At 39.5% G+C, this 11,550-nt stretch overlaps 1 protein-coding gene across 2 annotated transcripts; it reads right to left on the bottom strand.

Annotated features, from left to right (window-relative positions):
- Positions 1-8,463: 8,463 nt before the first annotated feature.
- On the bottom strand, positions 8,464-11,350 carry LOC104231223 (pentatricopeptide repeat-containing protein At2g20710, mitochondrial-like). 2 transcript variants are annotated; one of them, XM_070147957.1, is made up of 3 exons: positions 11,233-11,313; positions 10,995-11,158; positions 8,464-9,802 (listed from the first exon to the last, which is right to left on the bottom strand). In XM_070147957.1, the coding sequence occupies exons 2-3, from the start codon at positions 11,078-11,080 to the stop codon at positions 8,668-8,670; spliced, it is 1,221 nt and encodes a 406-aa protein (XP_070004058.1). In that variant the 5' UTR covers positions 11,081-11,158; positions 11,233-11,313; the 3' UTR covers positions 8,464-8,667. The 2 variants fall into 2 exon arrangements, with proteins under 2 accessions (XP_070004058.1, XP_009782480.1); XM_009784178.2 differs by having other exon boundaries at positions 8,464-9,849; positions 10,995-11,350.
- Positions 11,351-11,550: the final 200 nt, after the last annotated feature.

Here is an 11,550-nt window from a genome sequence, read left to right as displayed (position 1 = left end):
GGCACGAGGCACTGGTATGTTTTTTGGCTTATTAATATCGTATAATTGTGATATAGTGTTATTTAATTAATATTTTAAATGTTTCACAGGCTATTGGGCATCATCACCTCTACCAGTTGGGACAGGAGATGCAGCAGCATACCGACATCCCTGCAGTCGTTGACTATGGCCGGCGAGTGGCACAGTTGGCTCGTCGGACCCTATTTCAGGCGAGAGATGCCGCGAGGTTGGACCACAAGGCTCAGTATGCGGTGCCAGAGGACTACCATCGGGGTAGGGGTGTCCCACAAGGCAGGGGTAGGGCATGAGGGAGGGGTGCCCCACGAGGTAGGGGTGCCCCACGGGGTCGCGGGGGTCGCGGGGGACGGCGAGGAGGTGGTCCCCAGCAAGGGGGCATTGAGGCACCTGTCAACCCACCTGTTGAGGGACATGATGAGGACTTTGGAGTTGAGGCGCTTCGAGATGATTAGCCGGGTTATATACCTCGGGTAGATGAGCCTTCCAGCAGCATGCCTTCGTACAACCTTCAGCTATATCTGCCAGCATCGCAGGTCACCCCATCAGGAGCATTGTCGATCACGGGTACATTCGACGGGGATGTAGACCAGTACTTTGCATGCCCATCTACCGCAGCTGAGGATCGGCCCACCCGGGACGTAGATGGCGGGCGCAGGTTGAGTTATGCCTCATCCCCGGCGGTTGATGCGGATCTACCACAGGCGCAGGTATGTTCGTATTACTTTAAAATTTCAATTTGTTTTCTTTTCCTTAATGAGCTGACATTAATTAATTTTTAACTTTCTTATGTAAGTTTTGTCCCAGCCCATCTTTGAGGCCACTACATGTTTTGATGAGGACACCACGGATGCATATACTCAGGCGGCCGACGAGACCACGGTGAGAAAATATTTTTTGACTCAACACGTACAATACAAATATACTTTTTCATATGCTAAGATTACTACTTGTTTTGTAGGTTGCTGACGGCCCGACGACATATTCTTCCGATCCTGCCAGCTGTGGTGTCGATGCTGCTGCACATCCTCACATAAAGAGGCGGCTTGATGACGATGATCCAGATAGTGTACCCGGGCGGCAGGGGATGCGACTTAGGCCGGCAGCAGCACTGAAGCACACAGGCTGCGGGACTCACTGATTTACTTATGTTCTTAGTTTGTGTAAATAGTGCATTATGTAAATAATGGTAACAATTATCTTTTAACAACATTTTTATTTTAATTGCGTTTGAACAGCAATTTTACTTAAAAAGTACACAAGAAACACAAACATTGCAAATGTAACACAAAAACAAATAGTAGAACTAAAACCATCACTGCACAAAGGATAACTAAAACCATAAAACACAGTACTATACCACGCGTTACATTAAATTTTTCTGTAATAAACTAGCTTTTTCACATAGTTTTTATCTTTTTCAAAACGACAAGACAACTTCATAAAACGCAGTACTATACCTCGCTTTATATATTAAATTTTCTGCAATAAAGTAGCTTTTTTCACATGGTTTTCATCTTTTTCAGAACAACAAGACAACTCCATAAAACGCAGTACTATACCACGCTTTATATATTAAATTTTCTGCAATAAAGCAGCTTTTTTCACATGGTTTTCATCTTTTTCAGAAAGACAAGACAACTCCCTAAAATACAGTACTATACCACGCTTTATGTATTTTGTCTCGCCTATAAATAACGGCCTCATTGTAGTTAATTTGTGTGCTCAAAAATTAGTAAAAGCAAATATTTCACTAAAAGTAAGGTTTTTTTTACTAAAAGCAAATATTTCATTAAATGGCTCAACCTCTTCATCCACCAAAGTGCAACTGTGGAAAAGAATGCTCGATGCAAAAATGTTGGGACGGTGGTGAAGTTGGACGCCGCTACTGGTACTGTATGAACCAGTTATACAATGTTCCCGGCGAACCTATTTGTGATTTTGAGGAATGGGTTGATGAACCATGGTATCAGGAATGCTACAGAGAACAACTGCAGTTTCTTCATAATATGTGTTTATGCCAACGGGAAACACAAAGAGAAAGCTATAGAAATGAGGGCGAAATGTAGAAATGTGTTTCTTCATAATATGTCTTTATTGTAGAAATGAGGGCGAAACTGAAGGAGGTGGGAGAAGAAAAATGGAAAGCACAATGGAATTGTGAAGCACAAAAGGAACGTAAAAAAATATAAACGGGAACTTGCGGAGGTGAAGGCGAAACTGAAAGAGGTAGAAGAAGAAAAAGAACAAATGGGAGAACGATTTAAGTGGTTGGAGCGGAGAATAAATGGAAACCGGCACTAAACATTGGCATATATGTGTTTAGTGTATTTTTCATATTTCATGTATTTTTATTATGTTGGCCTGTTATGTTTGTGTTTGTGCTGTAGTAATGTTTTATTTTAATTGAAGTGGCATGTATGGCATGTATTGGCATGTATGTGTACTAAATTTTATTTTAATTGAAGTGGAAGTTAAGTTTAAGTGCTTGTGTTGTTATATGAAACTATCAAACCACGCTTTACATATTACATTTTCCTACAATTAAACAGCTTTTCTTTCACTCATTCCAGATTGTGGAACATAATTTTATTTGATGTATATTGCAACATATACAAGTACAAACACGTATTACAAAAAACAATACCAAAACAAAAGACTAGGGGTATCATTGATAGTTGGGTACATTCAACGAACTTGCACCAGGAGCTGTATTACTACTGCCACGCATACCACCTGAATGACATTTACGACGGTTGTGTCCTGTTTGCGAGCATATGCCACATTTACGCGCATAAACGGTGTCACCAACATCCATTTGGTTCCATATACGCGTTCTCTTTTGCACTTGCAGCTTGCGCAAATAGTCCTTGTTACATACCATCTTAAAAGGTTCTGACGGCCAATAATGCTCAGCACCTAATGGCTGCAACTTCCCACTATATGTGTCTACGTATGCAGCAACACTGTATTGACTATCAATATAGTTTGTTGCCCCATATCCAACTTGTTGAAAGCACTTCAATGCATGTGCGCACGGCATGTGGTATATGGTCCATTTCCCACATGAACATAACCTTCTATTTTCATTCACCGTCTGTAGATTATTCCCACGGTGTCCGCGGATAGCGGTCTTAACTTCAAAAACACCCCGTTCATGATCGTACTGAAGAAATGAATACCACTGTGCTCGCCTCCTGGACCTTTCAAATCTTCTCATGGGTATTGACATAAATTGAACACCCATGTCCATCAATGCTGATGCAGCTGCATGCCTTTCAACAAACCTCTCCGCACTTTGTTTGAATGTCATGCGGACCATGGCAGTGACAGGCAGACCACGGGCAGACTTCAACAAGCCGTTGAATGACTCCGACACGTTTGTAGTGAGGGCTCCCCATCGTCTGCCGCCATCAGCATGCAATGTCTACATGTGAAGCTCATGCCCCATCAACCAAGTATAGGCTCGTGGTTCTAACTGCCGGATCGCTTCCATGCGCCTCGTGAATTTGCACTACTGGTGCTCAGTTGCAGCCAGCCACATTAAGTCATGCAATGCCTTGTCAGGATATTTCTTCTGGAAATTGGCCTTCAGGTGACGCACACAGTAACGGTGGTATGCATATGGTTCCTGCCATTCAGGCAAGTGACGTACAGAACTTAAAATACCACCATGCCGATCAGATATTAGACAAATACCTGAACGTTGTTTGACAACGTGCTGCTTCAAGTGGTTCAAAAAAGCGTCCACGTCTCTTCGCTTTCGTTGGCACATATGGCAAAAGCTATGGAAATATTTGCCCGTTGGCATCTACTGCAACTGCAATCAAAAGCTTAATATCATACTTTCCATAGACCTGATTTCTTCTTGGTGGCACGCAACATCCAGTGACAACCCATAAAGTCTCTACGGCATACAGCCTTGTATTTCTCCGTAGTTGACTCATTTACCGTCATCTCATGGCACTCTCTTATACTGTAGATTTCTACATCCCTAATTAGGCGAGCTTTATCGGGGAAATACATGCCCTTTGTCAGAACAGCTGGTCTAGACTCATCCCACATCGCTGACCGAAATTCATCATCATCCCTTGTGAGGGCATCCACGTTCGGCATGCTTGGAAAATTATCAAGGTAGGGAATATTCCGCTCATGAAATAGCACGTGGGACTTGTACACTCTTGGTCTAGCGGGAGGTGGAGGAACATGCTCCCTCGTCAGCTCAGGTTCAACATTCACTTCCTCCTCATCATCACCCTCATCATGGAAGGATGTGTCATCCCCAGACTCATCCGTATTGTTGTCATAATCACTATCATCTTCCTGACTTTGCGCATCTGCCAAATCACGAGTAAATACGTCGTCTATGGGCAACTGTGTGAGGTCAGGAGCTTCAAGAAGCTCGTTTTCACTGCACATAAAGAACAAAATGATAAGTTACCCAACTAGATAAATACTTTAGATATAGCTATATCACTTTACTTACAAGTCGTACTGTCTTGACGTTTCATGATGGATATTTTCTTGTTGGTGATGACTCCCAGATGGACCACCATGGTCCAATACTCCAGAACTACGCATATTCCAACTAGGGGCAGGGTCATAACTTGTAAAATTCATATCCGGACGGTACCCCCTATGAAAAATATGAGTGTTAATACAAATCCAATTAAAACATAAATTAAACATCGCTAAAGCGTAGTAAAATTGAAGTTTACCAGTCGTCTTGTTGATTATCTAAAGTCGAAAAATTATTTTGTGGCTGCTCATTCGCCGGTGGTGACAAGTTTAAATCAAGGCAAGCTCTTTCATCACCAATCTGTCCGGCAAAAACTGCTCCAGAATAACCACCCGATGACTGGGGGTTATCCCTACCATGCACGCCCTCATTATTGGGAACGTCTTCCACCTTGACGTACATTTTCAATAATTTTATTGCAATAAATTCCCTATATTCATCCGGAATCCGCAAAAAATCTCTAAGAGTTTCATCATCCTCGATGTTAAACTCAGAATAATAGGCAAACCCCTGCGGAGTCACTAAATATAGAAATCTACCGGTTACTTTAAGGTTAACCGAACACCTCCTATCACTCATTTTTTTACGTAACAACGATACCAATTTATCGTACTCCATAGTAAGCGGCAATTTAACATGACACTGTGGAGGTGAGCTATACCTCACAGAGTTATTCTCCAGCACAACCCCCCCCCCCCAATATAGTGAAACCCTTATTTTTGGCACTTCATACATTGTAAAAAAAATGATTGATAAGAAGAAGAGAGAAGTATGAACGTAAGTTTGAAGTAAAGTATTGAATGGATTTTCATAAAATTTAAACGCCTTTAAATAAGGCAAGTCCGAGCTTGGGGTGTAGAATTTTTCTATGTAAAATGCAGTACAATACTACGTTTTATATATTTAAATTATTGTTATGTCAGTTAATTGGTAGGGCCAAAAATATGAGTAAAACGCAGTATAATAGTACGTTTCAGGTAAAACGCATTATTATACTGCATTTTACAAAAAAAACAAATGTGTTGTACTGCTTATAAGTAAAACGCAGTATAGTATTGCGAATTAGTAAAAAAAAAAAAAATAATACGCAGTATAATATTGCGTTTTACGTAATTACGTAACCTTTTTTTAGCATTAGAAACGTATTTTTTGTCCAAAAAATCATCAAAAAATTTTCGGACTTCCCCTCCAAACCAACTGGGTCATCCGACCAACTTTTCTTTTTCAAATACAAAAATAACTTTTTGTTCTCTTGATAATGTCATGTAGCATCACATTTTCATCATTCCCATGCTTTTTACATTCTTTTACCAATCACAAAATTATTGTCATATTTCCCTATCATTGCATATCGGCCAGTGATGGCTTCTAAAATATATTTCTTTTATATTCTGTCCCCATTCCCTCCCCTCCAAAGAATCCTTCTCCTACATCATAATTCATATATTAAAGTTCGGCAGAAAGACAAGATAAGCCTATATTATAAAGGGCAGACTTATTTGAACAAGACCAAGGTAATTTAACCTAGCTACATCATGTCTCTACAGTTATTTGTCCAAAGAAGAGAAGAACGATTGTAACTCATCAAATTCAATTAATTTAAAGTTGGGAAGTGAAAGGTTTAGAATAGTAAAAATGGTTTTAAGTGAAAGAGTTTAGATCTGAATTATCAACAAAGCATATCCAACCTAGTTCAAAATTAAATGCAAAAGAAAAGAGAAACAATATTACATTTCTTTTAAAGGAAACTATGCTTCACTACAAAAAAGCTGGGGTAATTGCGACGGTTTCATTTGCTTATAGTGGCGGTTCAGAACCACTGCAATTGTTATTAATGGCGTCCTACTCAACAGCCATAATCGCTTCCGCCAAAAGGTGTAATACGGTGGTTTTCGTCTAACCACCGCAATATGCAGATAGAACCACCACAATATGCATTTTTAAGTACGGTTGTTTACTTTGCTTATTGTGGCAGTTTGGAACCGCCGTAATTGTTGTCCTCTCCCTTTCAAATTATAGCCATTTTATAAGGGGTGGCTGGTGGATGAAGATGGAGCAAAGGAATCTAAGGGGTGGAAGAGGAGCAGAGAAAGAGATTGAAAGTTCAGTGAAGAAAGCGCCCACTGAGGATGTGAGAAGGCAGCTGTTCCAAAGATTATAGAGAAATGACGAAATTGATGTTCTAAAGGGCATGATTGAGTTACAGGTCGAAGAAACAATCTAACCCACATTTGGTTGTGACATTAGACTTGGTAGTCCCTGACTTCAGACCCCAACTTTAGACCCGAGTATGTCTGAAGTTTGAAACTTCTTACCAGTCTCAGACCTGAAGTTGATCCTGAGACGGCTAAATATTAAATACTTTGTAATTTAGGCTATTCTTTAAACAGCAGTGCTCCAAGTGGCTATTTGTGCACTTGCCGCACAATTCTAAATTGAGAATGCGGCCAAGGCAGGACCTTCTAGGATTTTAGATCGATAAGGCTCACCACCGGCTCAGGGACATTACTACCCGCTACTGCCACTGCCAACCCCTCTCAATGTTAAACTAAATAAAGAAACAATTTAGAGAGAGAGGAGAGAGATAGAAAGAGCTACCTGGAGGGCATGCTTGAAGCGCCGTAATGCCCAGAGCTGTATGGACAGATTTCTTTAGGTCCACATACTTCACGGACTTTCCTTCACTAACCCACTGCTTAATTATTGGAAGAATGGGGACAGTAGAAGGTGCATGCAGTATCAGCCTTTGGTAGAGATTGTCTTCCTCCTTTGGAATTGGAGCTGCTGAGAAAGATGCTAGGGTTTCAGAATTGCTATCGTGCGACGGAAACTGAAGAGCCATAAGAGATGTAGGGCTATATTTACACCGTGATATCAAAGCAGCCACACTCTGCTGGAGAAGCTTCACCAATATTTTAGGAGTAATATTTTCAATGATCACAATAATTTAGGTTCGCTGAAATTAAAAATCATACAATAGAGAGTATTTTTCTTCATTAATCCAAATTATTGCCAAAAACAATACTTTATCAAGTTTCAGATATCGAGTGCTTAAAGATAAACAATCGCATGTGAATTTCAGAAATGGAGCTTTGCCTTGTGAATTTCAAAAGCTGGAGCTTAATGCAGGTACTGAACACCTCGAGAAACCAAAAAAACAAAAACTGGAGCTTAAAGAAAAACAATTCTGTCAATTAAACTAGATTAGGAAAGTCGTTAATTATCAGCAAAAACCCCAACAATCTGGAGCCTTAAACCTTATTTTACCTCTTCTTCCTCCTTATACACCCCCCCCCCTCAACTGTCAAACAACTTTACTTCAAAATTAAATAAAAAAGAAAAGAGAAACAATTCTACATATCATTTAAGGAAACTAGGCTTCCAGTTACAAACCTGAAGTATTTCCTGGGAGTTCAGGGCCATAATAATGTGATTGGTAGCCCAAAGCTGATGAAGTTGCTTCAAGTATACTTATTTAAAAGCACTTACATAAGTCTTAAACTTTAATATGTATTCCTATGCTGCAAAGAAAGGGCAGACGAAGAATTGAATCAGAAATGTCCTGTTAGTAAAAAAAACTGGAGCTGCTATTGATTAAGTATGAAGAAAATAATCTTGAAAGGACCTTACTAGGCTGAAAAAAGAGCAAAACAAAAATAACAATCCAAAAGTAAACCAACTCCTTGGACTGCTAACAAAAACACCGTCAGATTTGTAGTGTCCAGTTTATATTATCCTCTTTCCTCAACCTGTGCTGAACAGAAAAACTAATAGAAAAATGCAAGAATAGATAACAAAACAATTATTATATCATATTTCACAACTCTAAACACTTCAATAGAACGATGTAGCTAAAGAAAACCATCTAAAAGCTAGCATGTTTCCCAGGGAACAATATCTTAATTTAGAGCAGACAGATTGTGAGAAAATAACAGAGAAGATTTATAATATTGATTAATTGATAATTTGATAAATATAAGATGCACCTATTCCTAGATATCAACCATGTACATATGGTATTTGTCCAAAGTATATTTTATCATATTTAAGAAATTAACAGTTCTAATATTCTAATCTAACACCCTCAAACAAGTAATTCTCCATCAAGTACCCTAGAGATGTTCCTATTGTCGTCACCCAGTCTCCTCAAGTTCTTCTGTTTCATAAAGTTCTTCAGACCCACAATTTCCATTTCTAATACAGTTATCAGACCTTTCACACTCTGCTGAGAAGAGACCTCGCTCCTCAAGCCATTTTTTAATCTCTTCTGCTCTTTCAGTATCTCCATTTGACTGCAAGTAATCAACACACGAAGGCCAACTGTGAATATTTGGCTTCTGTAGTGGGTCACTTGCGAAGATTGCTTTCTTCAATGTTTCAACTGCCTTCTCCGTCTGATGGTGTAAACAATATCCGAGCGCCAGATGATCCCACGTTCTATAGTTTGGCCTCTTCCCACTCTCCAAGAGTCTTTCCATAATGGATTCAGCCTTTCCCAATTGACCCTTTCTGCAGTAGATGGCTATGAGCAAATTTGGAATTCTAATGTCAAAATATACCTCTTTCGCTTCGCACTCGGCAAATATCTTCTCTGCACCATCAATATCATCTAACTTTTCCAGTCCACTTATCATGGAAAGATAACTTGAACTGCAGACCTTACGTCTATTCTTTAATTTGTTCCAAATACGATAGACATCATTTTTCTTTCCCATACTAGCATAGAGGGAAAGAATGACTTCATTAGCAAGCCTTGCATTTTTCTCCTTACTTAGATGCTCGCATTTATTCAATACCTCTGAAGCCTTTTCTACATCACCAGCTCTCATGTAGCCCTTGGCAGCGACTGCATAACCATTCCATTCAATCAGCAGCGGATCTTCTTCCATCTTCATCAAAAGTTTCTCCATCTCCTTAATATCGGGAACAGATGCATACGCATTTAAGCGGATAGTATAGGAGAATGCATTACCGGCAATTCCCTTATCTTCCATCTCTTGCACTAACGAGTGTAGTTTCTTAAGGTCTCCCATTTTAGCATAAAGGTTCATCATAACATTGTAAGTCACTAAGTCAGCATTCCCCAGATCCCTCATCTTTTGCATTGTATCTTCCGCTTTTATCAATGATTTTGCATCAGCATAGCAGTTCAAAAGAGCGATATACACACAAGAAGCTCTAAGAGTATCTGGAATGCTGGCGAAATACTCCTCTGCTGCTTCCAATCCACGAGCTTTTGATATCAAATCCAGTCGGACTGCAACATCTCTAGATGATAAATGAGGATGCTCTGAGTTGTTAATCCATTCATAAATCTGAGATAAAAAATAAGAAGCAGAAAACTGAATTTGGACACAACACATAAACAAGGGGGAAAGGGTGGAAAAAGGGTTCTGTCGGAACTAAGACCAACTTGGCACTTAAATTTAAGTGAGTGCAGTCATGGCTGAGTCAGCTCTGGTTGTTCAATCCTAATTTGCATGCTTGAATTTAGTTTTCCTTCTTAAAATATTATTTTATGTTACATAGTTTGCTTCAGATTATTGAGAATATTTTTACGATAGCGTCAATGAACAAAAAATCAAATCTAAACCTTTCATTGGCAAAGCGTTCTTGACACAGTGATCATGAAGTAAACTCTATGATATAATGAAAGAAAAGCACTCAGTAGATATAAAACATATCCAGCTTTTTAAAAACTAATGAAAGTTTAGCAAGCTTTGGCAAACTTCAGACCTCTCCCTCCACATATCCAGCTTTTTAAAAACTAATGAAAGTTTAGCAAGCTTTGGCAAACTTCAGACCTCTCCCTCCTCTTAAGACACTCTGGTCTAAATTTTGAAATGCAGAGTCTAACTTCAAACTCCAAGGTGTGAAGCTTACAACAACAACAACAACAACATACCGAGTATATTTCCATAAGTGGGGTCTGGGGAGGGTAGTATGTACTCAGTCATTACCCCTACCTTGTGAAGGTAGGGAGGGTGTTTCCGAAAGACCCTCGTCAGTCGTCTCACTCCAAGGTATGAAGCTTGAACTACGAAAATCAAACTTCAGACAGTTTTGAATTTCCAGATCCTAACTTCTGCGTGAAGGTCGAGTTTGAAGTTTTTCTGGCTATATTTTAAACAATTTGTAAGTTTTGGCTATTTGTGCACTTGGTCCTCTTCTAGAATTAAATGGGTAGGGTTCAAAAAATGGCAAAAATAGGACACCATAAGAGGTGGTCTTTAACTTTTGGCATTTGGGGCAGGTTATCTTACCAATGGGCAAACCTCGATCAAAAGTCAAAATTTTTGCCAATTGGTCCGTTTAACCTACAGGTCACAAGTTCACGACTAGCTCCTTTGAAGCTCATTTGTGTCATTGACCGGGTTCAGGGACATCCTACCACATCCCTGTCGACCCGTTTCAAAATTAAACTAAATAAACAAAGCAATTTAGAGGGAGAGAGAAATACTTGGAGAGCATGGTTGAAGCGCCTGACTGCCCGGAGATACTTGATAGCTTTCTTGAGGTCCTCATAATCCACGGTCTTCCCTTCATTAACCCACTGGTTAATTATTGGTATAACGGACACAGTAGAGGGTGTATAACGTACTAGCTTTCTGAGATTGTCTTCCTCTGAAGAAGATGCTAGGGTTTGAGAATTGGTAGAAAATCTGAATACCATAAGTGAAGTAGGGTTACATTTATACCATGATTTCAGACCAGCAACACTCTGCTGGAGAAGCTTCACCATATTTAGAGATTGTAAATTTCTCACTGATCACAACTTTTCCCGAGCGAGCAAAAGAAAGGAAAATGGAATTTTGCACACTGTACACAGTGTTTTAAAAGGCCCAGGCGTAAACGAGGGTTTTATATGTACTGTATCGCCCGAGGCGCCAGCGTAAGCCCCCTGACATTCAAATTTAAAAATTTAATAAATTAATAAGATAAATATATAACTAGTACAAAATACATTACAAAATTATAGAAAATTTAAGAGAATTATAAAATTATTAGAAAATATA

The sequence above is a fragment of the Nicotiana sylvestris genome, chromosome 6, assembly GCF_000393655.2.
Source record: "Nicotiana sylvestris chromosome 6, ASM39365v2, whole genome shotgun sequence".
Lineage (NCBI taxonomy): Eukaryota > Viridiplantae > Streptophyta > Magnoliopsida > Solanales > Solanaceae > Nicotiana > Nicotiana sylvestris.
The sequence above is the reverse complement of the archived record's forward strand: the minus strand, read 5'-3'. Positions and strand labels throughout refer to the sequence as shown.